General features: G+C 44.3%; 1 protein-coding gene across 8 annotated transcripts in view; it reads right to left on the bottom strand.

The window, feature by feature from the left end:
- The window catches only part of adgrl3.1 (adhesion G protein-coupled receptor L3.1), a 122556-nt gene that overhangs the window by 81948 nt on the left and 21871 nt on the right, over positions 1 to 18737 (bottom strand). For all 8 annotated transcript variants that reach the window (XM_068726589.1, XM_068726595.1, XM_068726594.1 and 5 more), the window contains exons 3-4: positions 8572 to 8738; positions 1908 to 2121 (exon numbers count right to left, since the gene is read on the bottom strand). In XM_068726589.1, coding sequence (XP_068582690.1) covers positions 1908 to 2121; positions 8572 to 8731 — 374 coding nt within the window. In that variant the 5' untranslated portion in view covers positions 8732 to 8738. The remainder of the gene's footprint in view (positions 1 to 1907; positions 2122 to 8571; positions 8739 to 18737) is intronic.

Genomic DNA, 18737 nt, shown 5'->3' on the forward strand with positions numbered 1-18737 from the left:
GGAAAAGAGCCCTCAAAGTTGGGTGACGCGTGAAAAATAGAGATACTAATGGTGACGTTAGTGAATTATTTATACCCGGACGTTCTCATTACACTATTGCTTTCCCCTCATCGCTATTTTTGTTCCGCTATTATTTTTGAGCTAGCGCTCGTGATTATACCTGCACCGTGTAGGTTGTAGGTATGATGTATGACGTTCTAGTTGTACCTATCATTGTTGACCTTTTTTTTTAGCTGTCAATAATTTGAATTGCTGTTTCATCATGACTAGTTTCACCCAAAATGTGAATATTGTGCAGTCGAAAAGCAACATAGTTCTTTTTTTCCGGAACATTTTTTTTTTTTAGCTTTCGCATCCACGGAAAAAAGGCTTCAACCAATCAATGGACATGTATTGAAAACATACACTATAGTGTACAATTACACTGTTCAACTTAAACAAAGGGTAACACAGACCTGATCCCCTCCTCCCCGTTTTTACCTTTCACAATAAAAGCCCTAGACATATACACTAAGTTACTGTAACTCAAATTCACTCAGAGCATTTTGCTAAAAGGAAACTCAATGAAAATAGCTTACGGTAGCTTAGTCTACACTTCAGACATACAGGGGTCATATCCCATTGACCCCATATACCTCTGGCTCAATAGGATCCCGTCAGGTCCTCTGCTTGCGCCAACCTATCAGAGCGTTTTGTTGAAAAAGTGCTGCCACTGTCGCAACTTTGCACCGCTGCCGGCATGAATAGTTTTGCAATTTATCACGTCATTTGTTCGCATTGCCCCTGGTCTGTAAAGGCATTACGTGTTACTGAAATATATATCCAGATAAACCTTCAAATCACCCAAGCGCTAATCGGCCTCCTTTTGACAAAAGTAAAATCTGTAATTAGAAAGAATTGCAACCGATGTCCTGGGTAAAGTGAAGAAAGATGAGAAGTATGAGAGTAGCTTTGGCACAATCAGACACCATTGTTACGCCGTGCATCCAAAAAATAAGCAGGTTATTTTTTCTACAGCGATTAGTATGTCTAAATTAGTATGTCTGTATATAGCTGATTTATCTAATAATACCATGTTTGTTAAATGAGACCTATTCATATCAGTTAAAAATATATCAATACAAAATGACATATATGAATCTCATAATTGTCCAGTTTAGGCCTCTGAGAATCAGTCACTCGTAAACATGTGTGGGAGTCTGGATGTAGTCGGCAAACAAAGCTACGATACGTTACCCATATCAGGGGCTGGGCAATATATGGATAATATATCGAAATCGTGATATGAGACTAGATATTATCTTCAATCTTTTCCTGGTTTTAAAGGCTGCATCCCAGTAAAGTCATGTCATTTTCTGAATTTACCAGACTGGTAAACTAGCTGTTGTATTATATAATTTACCCACTTAGTCAGTATATCCACATTATTGATGACTATTTTATCAAACATCTTATTGTTAAATATTTTGTAAAAGCATACAATAGTCGTCTCAATATCAATATCAAGGTATGTGGTATTTGGTGTTACGCTTCATTTTTAACATCAAAACTATGTATTGTAACCCCTGTTCAATGATATACTGCTGACTCTGTGGATTCCTCTTTCTGTCTTCGGCTGCTGAGCTCCTAATGGCACTGTCAGGAGAGGAGGCTATCACACGGGCCAGCTGTAGAGGAAGTGTTACTTGAGCAACTCCCATTGTGTGATAAGGTTTCTACAGCTGTATGGTCGCTGTACCACATGAACAAGAACAGAGAGGGTGCGTGACTCACAGGTTACGCCGCTTTCCACAGAATTTCCATCACCTTTCTCCTCTTTCTTTTTTTTTTACACTACGTCGAAAAGGCGCGTGTCCTTTCTCTTCGCTTTCACCCACACACACACACACACACACACATATACTGACCTGAGCGACATGATCTTGTACGCGTCGGGCAGGTAGCAGCGGGTGTTCTCCATCTGGGCGGGGTCAGAGTCGCAGATCTTGTCGTCGGTGCGGCCGTAGTTGGCACTCTCGATCATGATGACGTCCGTGCCCGGGCAGCGCAGCTCGATGGGGTAGGACTCGCAGGACAGCTCCCTCCGCACCACCGCCATGGGGATCGGGGCGCGGCCGAAGGCTGGACACACAAAAGAGGATTGCTTGATGATACCCGTTTCTCCCGACCGCTGAAAACACACTATTTGTGGAGCTGTCTTTTGAAAAATGTGCACTGAAGGACTAAATTGTACAAGCACAGATTGTGTTCCACTAAGACTGCATTTGTACCCTTGTCATATAGACTAATTATCCGCACTATATGAAAACAATAGCACCACGGACGAATATTCATAAGGCCACGTCCACTGTCGCGAGTGAGTCGACTTGGTAATTACTGTTTTGCAGTTAGCAGTTTTCGACATCACTCCAGATAGAGAGTAAATTGCCTGGCTTTTTTTAACAGGCATTTAGTGCTGCAGAGATTAATCTAAAGATGGCAATGCCTTGTTATTCTCAGAAGTTCCAAATTCGATCTTACTGTACTGAAGCAGGGAGAGTTAACATATCATTAGTTCCAATGAGATTGGAGCTACTGATCTGCCCCAGATCTGTTTTATTTATTTTTTTATTTCCTGCTGTTGCTTTGCTCCCTTGCTTGTTTGATGATGAAGGCTCTCGGATGATGAAACATCTGCAAGACCAAACAGCAATCAAGCTTCCATTGACTAATCACGTCTAGATATCTTATGACCTGAATGACTGGCAATGTTCACAGAGGGAGACAGCAGCAGCTTCCGCACCACAGTTCTCACCTGTGGTGCATAGAGACATGGGGTATGAACAGGCCTGTGCTCTTAAAAGTCCCAAGACAATAAACATTGCAATCACTAAATGCAACTAGAGATAATAAAAAACAAAAAGTGCTCCAAGAGAAAACGCCTCTGGAATGCCTCACCTTGCAGCAGGTGCCGCTGTCACCCTTCAGACTTGTTTGGCTTGTCATGGCGGTAAAAGCGCAGGTGACACACATTTTGTTTCAGGATGGCTCAGTTTCACCAAGTGTCCCAGTAAGCCATGACACTGAGCCATCACACACAATACCTGAAACCCTGAATGCAGTCGTTTTTTAAAGTTATTGATGACACCTGTGCTTTTCCTGCTGTGACAAGTCGAAATGTCTGCTGTGAAAAAGGTCCCTCTTGGCTGTAATGTGATATGGATCTCTTGTGGTTTATTGTATCAAGTCTGTGCTGAATGTGGTAAATATCAATCAGAATATTTCCTTAAGAAATTGAACAACGGGTACCTTTATTGTCTCGGCCAGGATGATCATGCGATCGGGTGTGTGTGTGTGTATGTGTGTGTGTGTGTGTGTGTGTGTGTGTGTGTGTGTGTGTGTGTGTGTGTGTGTGCGTGACCTAGGACCTCTAGTGGTCGCAGTGACTCACACTTCCTCAAAACACCTTGGATAACCTGTTTTATACTGCCATGGACTGCCTGCTGACTCCTCACTCACTACTCTTACACGGCCCCCGGTCGGTAGGGGCCGTTAGTGCTAACGAAGCTGAGTGCATCGCCGACCCCCGGCCGTTATTCTGCGGCACAGTGAGGGTAAAACAGTTTGCTCATTTCTATTGTTTTGGACATTGTGTTTGGCTAACCGCGAATCGCAAACGGAAGTACCAGAACACATACTGTGTTGTGGGTGTGAATATATCGCTGCCACTCAGTCACTGCTACGCAGTCAGACAGCTTGGTGAGTTCTGTTTTTGGCAAGAATGTATGAAATGTATTTTAAGACCTATTGGAGCCGATTGCCTGTCTAGTTGTGGGCCAATACAGATGTGGTCATTGCAGACACGCCTGGCGGAGATCCGCACTCAACTATGTACACATTTCTAGTTCGAAGAGTATACTATTAAAACATTATTTAATTTAATAAACTAATAAAAAATATTTCTGATGTTTTATTTGTTGATTTCCATGAAAGGGTTAAAAGCTAATCCTGGAGTTATTTTATCTTTCCTAACAAACCCTATGAATCTACATTCTGGTACCCTATCTTATCCTGCCAGCAGTTATTGTCTGTGTGGTCACATATATAACTCATTCTTCTATGCCATAAAACTCCACCGTCATCCGAATGCGATACAAATGGCTCTTTATTTTGTCCTCATCCTTTTAATCACGTGCTTATTAACACACTCTCTACATATTGTCTTGTGATTATAGGACCGTGCTATTGATGCTCTCGGGCTGGATGGTCCCAGGGATTTCGGTTGTTGTGGTGAAGCCTGGATGTTGTTATTCTCTGTTCCTGAGAGCAGCGAGTCCTGGGAGCAACAGCCGTCCTCCCTTGATAGATGGATAGGTTATCAGCCGAGGTGCTCACTCGTGTTGTTCGCCTTTGTCATCCCCTAGCCCTGCTGCAATCGCTGTGTAGTTTTTATTGTTTCATTTCATATTCACCTCATATTGTCACAGGCTACCCCTACCCAAGGACCACGACTGAGAATTGAAGCTATATCCAGTGCAATATACATGATATGCATTGTCCCTGTCGAATAAACAAATAGAATATATTAAGTCTGCAGTTTGTGTATACAGGCCCGGTGATCGTGACTGCTTGTTGTTCTGTCACTTTCCTTTTTATTGACAAATTCATGCTGTCAAGGCCTTTCCGAATCATTTCTCAAAAGCACACGCGCACAACACGCACGCGGCGAGCGCACGACCACTCAGCAATCAGGCCTCCGAACATCCCTGAAAAGCGAGGCATGGCATCACCTCCCTTTGCTCTCCCTGTCACGATAACCATAGCAACCCTGTCCTCCCTCCCCCTTGGCGCTCTCATTGGCTGGGGGAGCGTCATGGTTACACGAATGCAGCAAAGAATCTGAATGAGCTCGATGACACTCTGGCCGGGCTCTATTTTAATAATGCCCTTCACCACAACACACACACACACACACACACACACACACACACACACACACACACGTACATGCTGTGAGTGATGACATGTAGAGGCAGAAACCTGCTTGGCGCTGGTACCTGAGGGAACTACATTGATAATGACAGGCGCTAGCTTAGAGATAAGACTGATATATAAGTGACATTTACTGAAAATGTCCTTTCTAATGAACACACACACACACACACACACACACACACACACACACACACACACACACACACGTACATCACTGCAGGCTGTGATTATACTTTAAGCACACATTCAGATAGGATGTGTGTCTCGGTGGGGGCTGAACATTTGAGGAACTTTGTGTGTGTGTGTGTGTGTGTGTGTGTGTGTGTGTGTGTGCGTGTGTGTGTGAGGGGGAGCGCTTAGGGCAGTGGGTCATAATTCTGTTCATACGAGTGTTAGTTTATTAGTTTCTCAATGGGCGCGTCACGTCCGCCTCCATGAGCACGAATGTGAATTTGTGAAGAAATGGGGGTTAACCGAAAGCGCGAGCAGATCAATACGCCGTATTGTACGGCAGCTGTCTAGACTGGCTTTGGATCAGATGTCGTACAGTGTTGCCTTACAGGGCATAAAGAGAGCATTATGGCACGCGCGCACACACACACACACACGATTCAAATAAGGGGTCTATCTGTATTCCAATTAAAAGCCACTCTTGCCTTCATAAGCTGCAGTAAATGCTCTGTCCTGTCTCGTCTGTCACTGTTTGATTCATCTATTTATATCAGCTGCCTCAACTATAAAACATGCACTGTTTGAATCTGTCTTTTTTTTCACACAAACAATCATGTGCAGTCACGCAGCACCTCTTCTGATACAGACACGTAAATCCGCCAATGTTTACCCCTCCGTCTCCGCACACACGCCGTTAAGGTGTGAGCCGGCGAGCGAATGTTAATGTGTCTGTCATTAGTCGTCTAAGAGCGGGTGACAGAAACCTGGCAGCAGCGGATGGCGCGGACGATCTTATTCAGACACTCTCATTGCCTCGGGTGGACGGGGGTGGGGGGGCTGAAACAAAAGGCAATCGATTTTTACATTTGGGCCAAGAACGAGAGAGTGGCGAAGGAGGTGGATGAATGGAAAAGGAGGAGAAGGTGAGAGGGAAGGGGAGAGAGATTTTAAAAGGTGATCGCTCACTCTGATCGCCAAAGCAGTTTGGCCAGTGCTGGTGTCGGTTAGAACAAAAAAGACCCACCAGAGTTATGATATTTGAAAGGATATTTAGTTTTTTCTTGCTGTCAATAAATCCCATTTAAAAAAAAAACAACAATTAGTTGATCCTAATAACAAATACTGCCTGTGTAGCCAAATATAGCTTCTTCCGCTATGCTACAGACCTCTGTTGTTGTCCAAAAACAAGTAGTTTTTGCTCACCAGCTAAAGGCTTGTTGGACTTAACGTATGTATGATAGGAAAAGCATCCGCCCACTTAAGTCTGTGCAATTTCATTGAGGCAAACTTCTGGTCAGGGACCTTCCTCCCTTGGGACTATTGAAAAGGGAACCCAACGAAAAAAGTTGCCTCAATAAATATTGCAGATGTTTTTTCCTATAATAGTCCAAAACACACCATAGCACTGGGGTTCTTTGTTAGGATGACCATGGGCATTTGAAATTATTCAATTCTAAGCTTGTAGAATTTAGTTTTTGGTGAGGAATTTGAATAAATCCACTTCTTTGAAGGAGATGTTTTTACAGTAAAATCGATATTAGAAAGGGAATTGTGATCCGTTTAACTTCTTAACACTAGCCACAAATCATCTGAATTGTGTATTTTATGCAAATAACCACTAAAGATGAAACTAACAAAGTAAAAAGATAGCATGTATAATAATAATAAAATAATAATAGTTTTTGGTGGTAAAAAAAAGAAAAAGTATTAAGCCTTGCTGTCGTAGTTGGAAATTGGAATCAGCAAAAATCGCACTCGGCAGGTCAGACTTTGGAAAAAAATGGAAAAATCGGAATGGGCTGAGAAAATCGCAATCCGTACATCTCTGACGGAAAGTATTGAGTAGTGCAAGGATGTTGTTTTCTTGTCAACGAATACTATGAAAAGACAACAGCCTCACCTGTAAACGATGTGAAACGCCCAAATAAGTTGTTTTCTGTGAAAGAAAAAAATTATATGCTTTCCTTTTCTCTTTTATTTGTCTCCATGTAACCCTGAAATGATGACGAGACGCAGCTCGGCGGGAAAGACGGAGCTGCTCTCTGCTGTGGGTCTAAACTGTCTTTGTTTCAACTAATCCCCGCTAAGTATAAACAGTACGATTTGCATATGTCGACTTATTCTTTAGACATTGATGCAAATACCTTTGACTGAAACTCATCTTTCCGTGTTGAGGCAAAGCCCTCTGTGTTTGCGTGTCTAAGTGGCGGCCTGTGAGCACTTCCTGTGTGTGTGTGTGTGTGTGTGTGTGTGTGTGCTCGACTGTTTATGTGTGTGTTTTTAGAAGGAGGATGTGTGTCTCCACGGGTGTACAGTATTTTGGTGTTCAAAGTATATAATCTGTGCACATGCTTGTCGGCAGGCATGTGTACAAGAACCGGCTTGAGTGTGTGTGTGTGTGTGTGTGTGTGTGTGTGTGTGTGTGTGTGTGTGTGTGTGTGTGTTTGCACATGTTGCAGCAGTTTTTCCTCCACAACAGCGTGATTGACAGCAGCCATTAATAGGATTAAGTCCAAGTGGGCCAGAGCTCCCTGTAGGAGTCTTCAAAGCCCACCGTCACGGGGGAGAGGAGGAAACATACAGACAGCCTACTGCGTGTGTGTGTGTGTGTGTGTGTGTGTGCGCGCGCAGTCTAAATGTGTGTGTGTGAGAGAGAGAAGTTAGAAGAGCAGGAGAATGTGCAGTGCAATAAGATAAAAGATACGTGTAAACGAGAGTAAGTGAGTTAAGGGTTTCGCAGCTGCAGTGTTGCTTTGGTGTATGCGTGTGTGTGTGTGTGTGTGTGTGTGTGTGTGTGTGTGTGTGTGTGTGTGTGGGGGGGGGGGGGGGGGGGGGGTCTACAGTCATAACTTCAATTTGTGGTTGTGGGCAGATAAAGTCAATCCGAACATGTGGAACTAAACTTTAGAGTATGTAAAAAATGTGTTTTTGTCTGCCAGTGTGTGCAGATACCCCCCCCCCCCGCGCTGCAATAAGCCTTTATCTTTGCAGACATTAAAGACGGCCCTTCTCTTTTAAAGCGTCCCAATTAGCCGTGAAAGTGAGCCGCCATGAGCAACACCTGGACCCCAAGACCGAAGCACATAAATGGATGTCAGCCCATCGTTAATTGTATCATCTACACCTGTGCTTTTTCCTACTGTGACATTTCAAAAACCCATTCCATGAACAATGGGCTGAATCCCGTCCAGCTCCTCTGCGAGGTCCATAGTGTTGCATGCAGTTTCTGGCGCTAACGCTAAGCTAGCTAGTTAGGTCAGTATACCTCTAAACCGCTGGCTGGCTACAAATTAGCATCTCATTTTCTCTTTCAACATGCGTTCAATTGAAAATAACAAAACAACGATAAAAAACAAGTTGCCAACACTTTAGTACATTTATAGTAAAAAAATTAGATTCTGTGCTGCGTGTGGTCCTGGTTCTTACCAATGGCGATGGGAGCAAACAAGGTCGAGACGAAGAGCAGGCATCTGGTCCACATGACGTCTGAGGTTGACCTGGAAGTAAATACGGCGGCGCTTCCTGCTGAGCCCAGACGGTCTTGTGGCGAGCTGTTTTCCTCACAGCTCAGTGTTGCTGACACCATACAGGCCCTGCAGAACAGACGCACAGAGGGGGGTTTGTTCACTTGGATGCCTTATCTCTCTGTGATTGTACATATATACACTGTTACACATGGCTCTGTTCTCTGTATAATAACACACTGTATTCACACTAACTCTCTCAGCTGCAGTATCGGTAGCAACCATTAGACCTCTAATTATTATATTACTGTTAAATATGGGTCCAATGCGATCCAGTATCTGTAACGGTTTCTGAAATGGCATAATTCACGTATTGGACTCAGGTTACCAATCCATGTTAGTATGTAACAATAGTGGCGAATGTCCATTATTTTATTTACATTTTTTATTGTGTAGAAAAGTGAGTACATAACAAGTACAGACAAGTACATGAACACATTAACGACTAAAGAAATTATACGGAGTAAGACAAAGACAGACGTCAGAAACAAAGGGGACAAAAGCAAACATAGGTTTAGACTGAAAATGCAAAATGTATATCGATGGATGCGTGTGGAGTGTGTGTGTGTGATCCAGCTAATGGGTTAGTGAGGGGTGTTGAACACTTAAACTCCATGCTAAAGACGCTAGCATGCAATGCTATGCAATGCTATGCCAGCGTTATTTGCATGGAGTTTGAGCTAGGTAGCTATGCTAGCGTCTTTAGCACAGATTGATTTCTAACTCTTCATGGTTACATTAGCAACCTCTAACCACTTCCTATATAGAGTGCTGCAGGAATGAGTTCTAAAATACAGAAAATTAATCAGCATTTTTGGCACTTCCGGTTCCCTCATGTCAAAAAACATTATTTTTTTTCAATGGTTGTTGTTTTTAACTTATTTGATAGCATAGATATTTATTTCTCTACACAGTTGTTGCAATTTCATTTCAAATATTCACTTTGAAAACCTTATGAAGTAGATAATTCCTCCTCTTTGAAATTCTCATAATTGCCTTTGAACCCATGTATAGAAATCTGCTAGTAGTTAATCATTTTGCTGTGCACTTGATTTATTCAAGTTTTTCAAAACTTAAAAGGCATTGCCATAGCAATTTTCAGTCCTACGCCTGTTTGTACTGAATCCAACTTAACTTATAGTTAACAATGATGTGATTTGGAATAGATGTAACTGTAATGTCAACTTGTAATGCAATGCCAATTTTATGCAAAAAGAGCTCCGATATCGAAATCGTACCAGAACTGTAAAAAAGGTAGATCGTTGCATCTCTAATTGCTAGTTAGCTGTGACATTTCTCAATTTCTGCAAATTGCACAGATGCATTAACAATTCACTGGGCGCTTACAACAGAGAACCAATGGCAGCATTCTCTTCAAATTGTATCTGTAAAAATTCAAATAACAAATCCAAACAGCTTGAACATTAAACAAGTTGTTACACTTGTAGAGTTTATGCAGCAAAGGGAAACATTTCCCTGACATCCTGTTACTCTATTTACTTCTGACGGATGGATGCTTTAACAAAAGCAGCACTTTAAGGTCAATGCAGCTTCCCGTAGACATGTTCCAGGAGACTAGACAGTAATCAATAATTATCTTAAATGATGCTGAAAGCATGGAATGATTAAGAAGCACATGGTTGTTGTCAAAACCCTAGCCCAACTTTCTAGTTAGTAGAATATCAAGTAGATTCGATTTGGGCTGGCAGTTCATAGAGCATTCCTTTTGGGACTATTTATCAGTGTGCTACATATAGACATGTCGATCAATGAAAAGTAGGAGATAAGGTCGATAATCGTCAAACTGATCCCCTTAATTATGCATGTTTGCACACTGCTAGATGGCAAACATTGTGCATTATGTAACTGACAATAGCTGGGGAACTATTTTTTTTTATTTCACAGGCATTCGTTTGAGAAGCAACCGAGTACTTTATCCATCGTTAAGTTGTCCTCAAGTCGTCTTTCTATCGCCCTGAGAGTCGCAAAATAAATAAACAAATAAATAAATAAATGAGCTCGCATTGCGCCGTATAGCTGTCTCCGATGGAGTCGAGCTCTTTTGGTAGCGTTAACAGCTCCAGTGCAGCTGAGACGATACCGAATATAAAGCGCTATTGTGACAAACTTGTATAACTGGATATTTCACAAGACAACAGACCCTATGCAGAATGATCCGCGAGACTTTGCAACAGTGATGCTGCTGTCTGTCTCAGGTTTCGCCAGCACTTTGAAATTCCGCATCAGCATCAAAGTGTGAAATGTATTGATGTTCCGATCTAATTGTTCATTTCATGGTCCGTCAGCGATAAACAATTAATAAGAGGGTGGTCTTTAAGAGTATTTATAGCAGTGGCAGACTGGTGAGCATCACTTCTTCCTTCTTTTTTTCCCCCCTGAACTTATTAAGCCGACCCGCGTTGTTCAACCGACAATTAACGCTCTTTCTTTCTGCAACCCTTACATCTCATGTTTACCCGTTTTCTTTGTAAAAGACTGAGTTGTGCGTTCGTATCATGTTGCCTGCAGAAGGGTCACCGCATCACATTTAGTCATTACGCAATCGTCCCAGTTGATGTGGAACAAACATTCTATTTTCCATGGGAGCAGTTCAAAAGGTAACAGCAGTCCTGTTTTGTGCCTAAATGTTCACAGTTCTCAAGGGAACCCAGCTCCGAATAAACAGCGCGCGTGTGCGTGTGTGCGTGTGTCAGACCGAGCGAGAGAGAGACTGCAGAAATTTGCAACAGCCAGGGACAGATGGAGCAAAGCTGACAGCCAGAGCCATGGGAAATGCATCATGTGTAACAGAGACTATTGATCAGTGTGACCATATCATTTTTGGCCCAGCAGAGACTGAGACAATAGCCGGCTATCTCCATCACGCTCACGCTGCGAGGGCAGAAATCTCTGCGTTGGCAGCGGTCCCCGCCTCGGATATTATTGTAAAGACTACAACTATACTGCTCTGAGAACACCAGATTGTATTTATATAAACTGTCTTATTAGAATGACAGGGACCTTTCCATAACCACCAGAGAGTCACCAGGAGATATGCATGATGCATCTTCTGAACATCTACAGTGACAGGACAGATATACAGATGCACCCGGAGGCATATCTGAGTCTCTGGGAACAGACACACACCAGAGACGGCAGCACGAGAAGTTCTTATTGTCAAAATAAATCGGCGAAATTGAAAATCCATTTAATATTATTGCGATAAAAAAAAAAAGTTTTTAACAACGCTGACCTAGGTCAACGCTGACCTGTGATAGTGAGAAATATTGATGGTGCTATATCAAAAATCTGTTTTTTCAATAAAGTGCTGGTCAGAATGGCAGCACCGTTTTTTTTTTTTTACACAAACCAAAACAGAAGGAGGAGAAGTGAGGCCTTAAACTGCCTCTTTGGATCGTCCTCGACCCCCACTAACACTTTCTCAATTATCAGGTGGCGCGACTGATTGGACGATTTCATATCTCCGCTAACTGTTCTCCTGACGAATCCATAAAGCGATCGAAACGCAGTAGACGTCATTCCCCCCCACCCCCCTACCCTCCGCTTAAACAACTCAACAGGCTTCTGACTGATTGGTCCCTAACTCGGTTGAACGCGCGCCATCTGACCAGCTGTCTCCCGAGCCGCAGACTCAGGAGGCGCGCGCTGACATATGGCCGGACGCCACCAGCCGCAGCGTTCGCCACTGTTCCATAATTCAAAAGCTATTCCATCACCCCGCGTGCCGCACAGGCGATCAGTTAATTAACCCTCTCGTTTCCACCATCCTTTTACCAGACGATAGATGTGTGGCCGCGGTCCCCTGGAGGCAGGCACCGGGACTAATCCGAGCTCAAAGTCGTGTTCATAATTCAGCGGGGCGGCGTGCTCCCATATGCTCGGGTAATGACGTGCGGATATGCAGTCCAGAGTGCACACGGGACGGTGATCGCCCAAAGCGTTGCCCCACGCCTCCAACCTGTTTCCTTAATGCGTCGATCGGTTAATACATTGCGAGTAAACAGACGGTAATGGCGCTGATTATCAGAACATGTGCGATTGCGCCCCGGTATTCATCAACGACGTGTGTGTGTGTGTGTGTGTGTGCGCGCGAGGTTTGGCGAACATCTCGCGGCCTCTTCTGAACCCGCTCACGATGAAATTATGGAGCCGTTTCATGTCTGAGATGAACTCAGTATTTTTCCGATCCTGAGCGAGCTGCGTCCCGGCGGAGGCCCTTCCCTGGCAGATGAGCGGCATCTGCATAAAACCGTGCAAAACACCATCTAATAAGCAGCATCAGACCAAAACAAATAGCCTGTCCCCTGGATCAAAGTCCTCCACCTGCTGTCTCCATCCGTCTCTGGCCCAGCTACATCTGCTCGCTAGATGGTTGGCAGTTATTCCAGAAATATAATCACCCTTTCAGACTATTTTTGCCGCCCAAGTTTACAGTACATGAAACTCATCTGTGGCACAAAAAAAAAAAGATTTTTTGATCAGATTAGTGTGATCTTATCAAATAAGAACCTGTTATTTAGTGCACGGCGACGACAAGTGGACTCGGTTTTCTCTATTTTCATGCCCTGAGTCTTCGTTTCCTGCAGGGTCAGCATTAACTGAGCTGTTGCCGGGGCCACTGCACTCGCAAGACTATATTGCATGCATCCATGGACTAATTGATGTCTGGCTGATTCTGTGCACCGAGGGCAGCCTGACCCGATGTGTTGTGTGTGTGTGTGTGTGTGTGTGTGTGTGTGTGTGTGTGTGTGTGTGTGTGTGTGTGTGTGTTTGTCTCCTAACGAGAGAGTCCTTCCTGTCACAGCGCTCCTCATCCGGGGATTCTCTCTTTCACTAATGAGTGCTGACCGCACTGGGCTACTTTGTCAGCGCATGTGCACGCGCCCTCACACCCACATGTTCACTAACACACACACTCACACACACACACACACACACACACACACACACACACGCACACACATGCTTATTGCTAGGAGACCAGATGCCCTACTCCCTCAGCCTCCAGGCAGAGAGTCTCAAATGTGTCCATGCAGTGTTAGTAGTCCACACTGTGTGTTTGCCTAAAAGAATACCATGTGGACATGTCTGTGTGAAAGCGTTTACACACCAAGGGCTCGACGAATAAACACCAACCCAAAATTAGAAAAACTTGCACATGAATGTTATACGTCTCAGTTTTTTATTTAGCATACCCTGCTTTATGGTCTATTTGACTCTAAATGGACCATAATTCACTAAATGAACATCATGCTGTATTGAAACTAGAGATTGAGACAATAGACTCATGTTCACAATGTTTACTGAGGGGATAAATCAAGTGAGAATTTGAGGAGTCGCCCCTTGATGGCCATTAGAAAGAATGCAAGTTTTGAAGCACTTTAAAGCCGCGTTGGCTTCGCTCTTCAGAGCCGGAGGTTGCTGCCTGCGCTTTACAAATCCTTGTATTTTGCACTCCATCTGTGGCTGTATTTAAAAGCTCTCACTAATTAAGAGTGGAAGCAAACAAGGTGGACGGATTTAAAGACCACATGCTCATCATTAGTTAAACCCTTCAAATCTGAAGAAATTATAATAAATATTTGTTGATGAAGTCCAGTCAGCGGAGGCGTTGGATGTCTTCATCCAAAAATAGAATGATGCATCTTCAAATGATGTACTATACTATATATACATTTATATTTAGACTAGGCTATAGGTACACAGGAAGAAGCTCAGCAGCCTATGCGTCTAACACCCCCCTCCCTTGCCATTTCTCCTCATTTAGTTTTTCTTCACCTGTTTCTTTTCCTCCCCCCTCTTTAGTCTCTTCAGTTGTTCATTCTTTGCTCTGTTGGAGAGAACTCTGAGCGGAACAAAGCTCAAGGGGCTGTGCAACGTGTTCAGGAAAATGGCATGTATCCGCCGAGCCACGGTAAATTACCTCCAGTTGGCTTGCTAGGGTAGGTTTAACCACCGTGGACCGTCTCTCTCTCTCTCTCTCTCTCTCTCTCTCTCCCTCTGTGTGTGTGTGTGTGTGTGTGTGTGTGTGTGTATGTGTGTGATGGAGAGGGTTGGACTTAGGCTGTGTGGGTGAGTGTGAGTGGGTACGGGTAGTGTGGCAAATAATCATCAGCGCAGGTAGACAGGCTGGGAGAATTTTGATTAGAGTGACCATGCACACACACACACACACACACACACACACACACACACACACACACACACACACACACACACAATTCAGGTAGCTAATTTGTCAGTAAGGAGCTGAAGAGATGAGTAATCAGTATAGCCTGGTGGGAGTCTGGCCTGTGCGCGGCCTATAATGAGAGACACAAGACGCAAGCCGGTGCGTGTGCGCAAACAAACACACGCACTGCGACAGGAGTGATTTTTTTGCGTTATCGGCCCTGCGCTACTCAGCGGACGAGTGGCCCCCTCAGCGCGGCTCAGGCTCGGAGACAAACATACTGTCAGCTCCCGACAATATGGATGTCTCGACATGTCGGCCCACAACATGTATCCATACTGTTGCATGCGCCGGGGTGTTTTGGGGAGGGGGGAGTCAGGGGGGGAGGGTTCCCATACAAGCCCCCTCGAAGCACATTAAAATCACAATTAACGAGTCAATGTCACATGTTTGTGCCGACCGAATCTTAACTCGACAAGACAAACAAGTCACGTCAGCTTGTGTCTCTCATTTTCAACGTATACATTTGGCTGGTGCAGCCAGATGCAGTATGGCTGCTCCCACTGGCAATTTTCAAATACTGCACAGGCTGTGTGTGTGTGTGTGTGTGTGTTGTGTGTGTGTGTGTGTGTGTGTGTGTGTGTGTGTGTGTGTGTGTGTGTGTGTGTGTGAGGGGTTCACCGCAGGAATGTGCACAATTGTCACTGCGCCCTGAAGACAAGTGGCCCGGCTGGCGATTTATTTCATACAGCGGCTGGTTGTAAATCCTTTTGTGTGGCGTCTCAGCAAAGAGCCCGCAGAGTGTAGCCTTAAAGGTATAGGTCACCCTCCACATCAGCGTGACACGTTTCGGTCAGTGTGCTCTCAATTCTGGTGTTTTGTAGAATAATGGTAGATTTGTTTTTTTGGAATCGCCCCTATTTGTTCGTTTTCTTTTTGTGCCCCTTTTATAGCTTTTTAAAAATAAGCTTTTATTCTGTTTTACCAATGTCGTGATCAAAATTGTTGGACTGTGACAAGGCCGTACCCGTGCTCCTTTCGCATATAGCACAAGACACATTTTCATTTTAAAAAGGGTTATGTCCCTTTAAAATCATTTCCACAGCAAAAGTAGTTCAAACGCTCTCGGCTGCGCACCTCATCCTCTCCCACCGCGTTAGACATTCTATGCCCGTCAGAAAATTACATCTGGGGAGGCTCCGGCTTTGACCGGACCACTGCCATTTCCGCACGGCTGCCTCTGGCTGCTCCGAGGACGCTCCCAGAAATCCGATGCGCCCAGAAAAAGAAAAAAAACGGCCTTGAAAAATCCACCGCCGACAACGACCTCGTCTGTGAGGCCCTGCCGTTTTGATTCCTGCACCGCCTGGCGGCTAGACACCACGCTCTGTTCTGCTCCGCTCTGAACTTTCTAATGCTCCAGTCTAATCAACTCTGCGCACCCTCCCTCCCTTCCTCCATCCCTCCCTCGTGAGACAAGACAGGCTAGGGCGGAGATGTGCAAAGGGAGAAACGGAGGGAGGGGAGGTGGAGGAGAACAGAAGGGAGGGGAGGGATGAAGGATATGCGCGGGGGGTGGGGTGGGGGCTGAAGAAGATAAAGGAGGAGATACATAGATGAGGTCAGGAAGGAAAAAAGGCTGAGGATGATAGAGATGGAAAGATGGGATAAAGGAGGGGATGGAGACGGAGAGGATGGAGGGAGGCAGCGGGAGAAATAGGGAGTGACAAAAGCGATCAGAGTGAGCCGAGGAGAATCTTAAAGCAAGTTAATAACCGAAGGCATTTATCTTTTTCTTCCCTCTACCCTCAAATACTTGGACAAAGATTCGTAAAACAAAACCTGTCGACATCAGATAGTGGTATAAAAAGATTAAGTGTTGAATGTTACATCTCAAATCACAACTATACTTCCCTACAAAGCAGGAACTAGCTGCGTAGGCCTGACGTGGGGTGGGGTTGGATAAATGGTGGGGTTGGATGTCCGACCCTGCCCTGTAACTGGGTGGGTAGCGGGATCCGAAAGCTGTTGGTTGATGCTAGGATGGTTCAGAGGGACGGTTGACCTGCTGGAGGGGCATATTACCCAGTATGCCGGCCGGGCAGCAAGCTCAAAAATAACAATAATATACTTAGGCGGACATTAATATACCTGGGCGGCCCGCCCAAGAAAGGTCAATGTGTGGGAAACACTGTGTTCATTTGTTTAAAACCAGCCTACTTTGATGAACTTTGATATGTAAGCGTGATATGTCATCACGCTTACATATCCCACAGAGGCAAGTAAAGAATGAGTTCCATGAATTCCATTATATCTAGTTAAGTACAGATTTTCTATTTCAAGCAGTCGTCCAGCAGATGTTGCTTTTTTTTTATAGGATAGCCTTATGCCCCGCCCATATATGGGAGCAAAGACCAGAATCTGACTTTTTGAGATCTACTTTGCCACATAAAAACGACCACGGACTAGAACTGTACAGTAAAACACACAGCTAGTTGAGGCTAGCCAAAGAGTAGCCACTGCTAGTCTCTGCTAAAGCTACTTTACAGACTTTTTCCGACCCGATTCCTGTCATGGTCATTGATTTGGATGCTTCATCATTTTAATACTTGGAGTTGTCACATAAATCCCCAGATAAATGATTCCTGCTAAACGCTAACTACTAACTAGCTTCAACGCCCCTTTACATTGTCCAATCACACAGTGCACACCCTTTTTTATCACCTATTTTTTGTAGTTACTGTCGTCCACATTTTGTGACGTGCTACAATATTGAATTATTATTATTTTAAGCAAATTTCATAGTTGCAAATTGGAGTTATTAATCATTCTTTGTCACGTTAGTTGAGGTTGATTCATGTGAGAATCATTGGCTAATGACGCCGCCTGAAAAAAACAAAGCACAAATAAACAAATGCAGGAAACCCAAACTGCCATGTGAAAACCCAGCACACAGTCATGCGTACGCCTTTCAATTCTGTGTGGCAGTGCAGCTGTGTAACCCATGGGGGGGGGGGGGTTAATGGTTTACAGAACTGCCTCTGATACAATCAATTATGTCGGCGAGAGATGCAGTGATGCTGATTCTACTGCCACCACTGCTGTTCCCCTCCCTTTGATTTATCCGTCTTCTCCTTCAAGCCACCCCCCCCCCCCCCCCTCTCCCTCTCTCCGTCACCGGGCTCCGAACCCAGTACTGTCACAATGGATTCCGTCAAATCCGTGCCTTAAAGCCGGCGGCAGGGAGAGGCAAAGTTTGCGTGTGTGTGTGTGCGTGTGATTGTGTTCGGCGAGAGACAGGGGGAGAGAAGGGGGAGAGAAAGTTGTCCTGTACAGTACAGAGAACAGCCACCTCAGCAACGAATGACACTGCATCAAAGAGGAGGCAGACGGGCCGGCAGGATACGACACTCGTGGCCTAGATTTAAACCCTCATGAAGAGGCTTGTTTAGCAGGAGAATGCACTCAAATGTTCAAACGGAGCCTTTTTTTTAGCTTTTTGTTCAATTTATCAATTATATTTTCAGTTCCGTTCTCTTCCCTCGATTTATTGTCATCTCCTGTTGTTATCCTGCATCTAGTGCTGTTTTTACTTATCTGCTTTTAACTTAATTTTTTTTTCTATAATCCGCCCTCGTCAAATCCAGCCATTGTTCCCTATTTCTAAATAACCTCACATTAAAAAGACTTGAGAAGATTCTAGATGAACCTAAATAATGAGATTCCGACTAAGGCGGTATTTTTTGTTTGCCCCCCCTCCCCCTGAAGATGCCAGTAAGATCCCAGTACGTTCCAACACATTGAAACTTTTCAAAGATTTGTTCCGAATCAGCAAATTAAAGTTCAAAAAGTCTGAGATTGTTTATTCCACTGAT

Source organism: Cebidichthys violaceus, unplaced genomic scaffold (genome assembly GCF_023349555.1).
Source record: "Cebidichthys violaceus isolate CVI_PGR_0920_01 unplaced genomic scaffold, fCebVio1.0.p SCAF_4, whole genome shotgun sequence".
NCBI lineage: Eukaryota > Metazoa > Chordata > Actinopteri > Perciformes > Stichaeidae > Cebidichthys > Cebidichthys violaceus.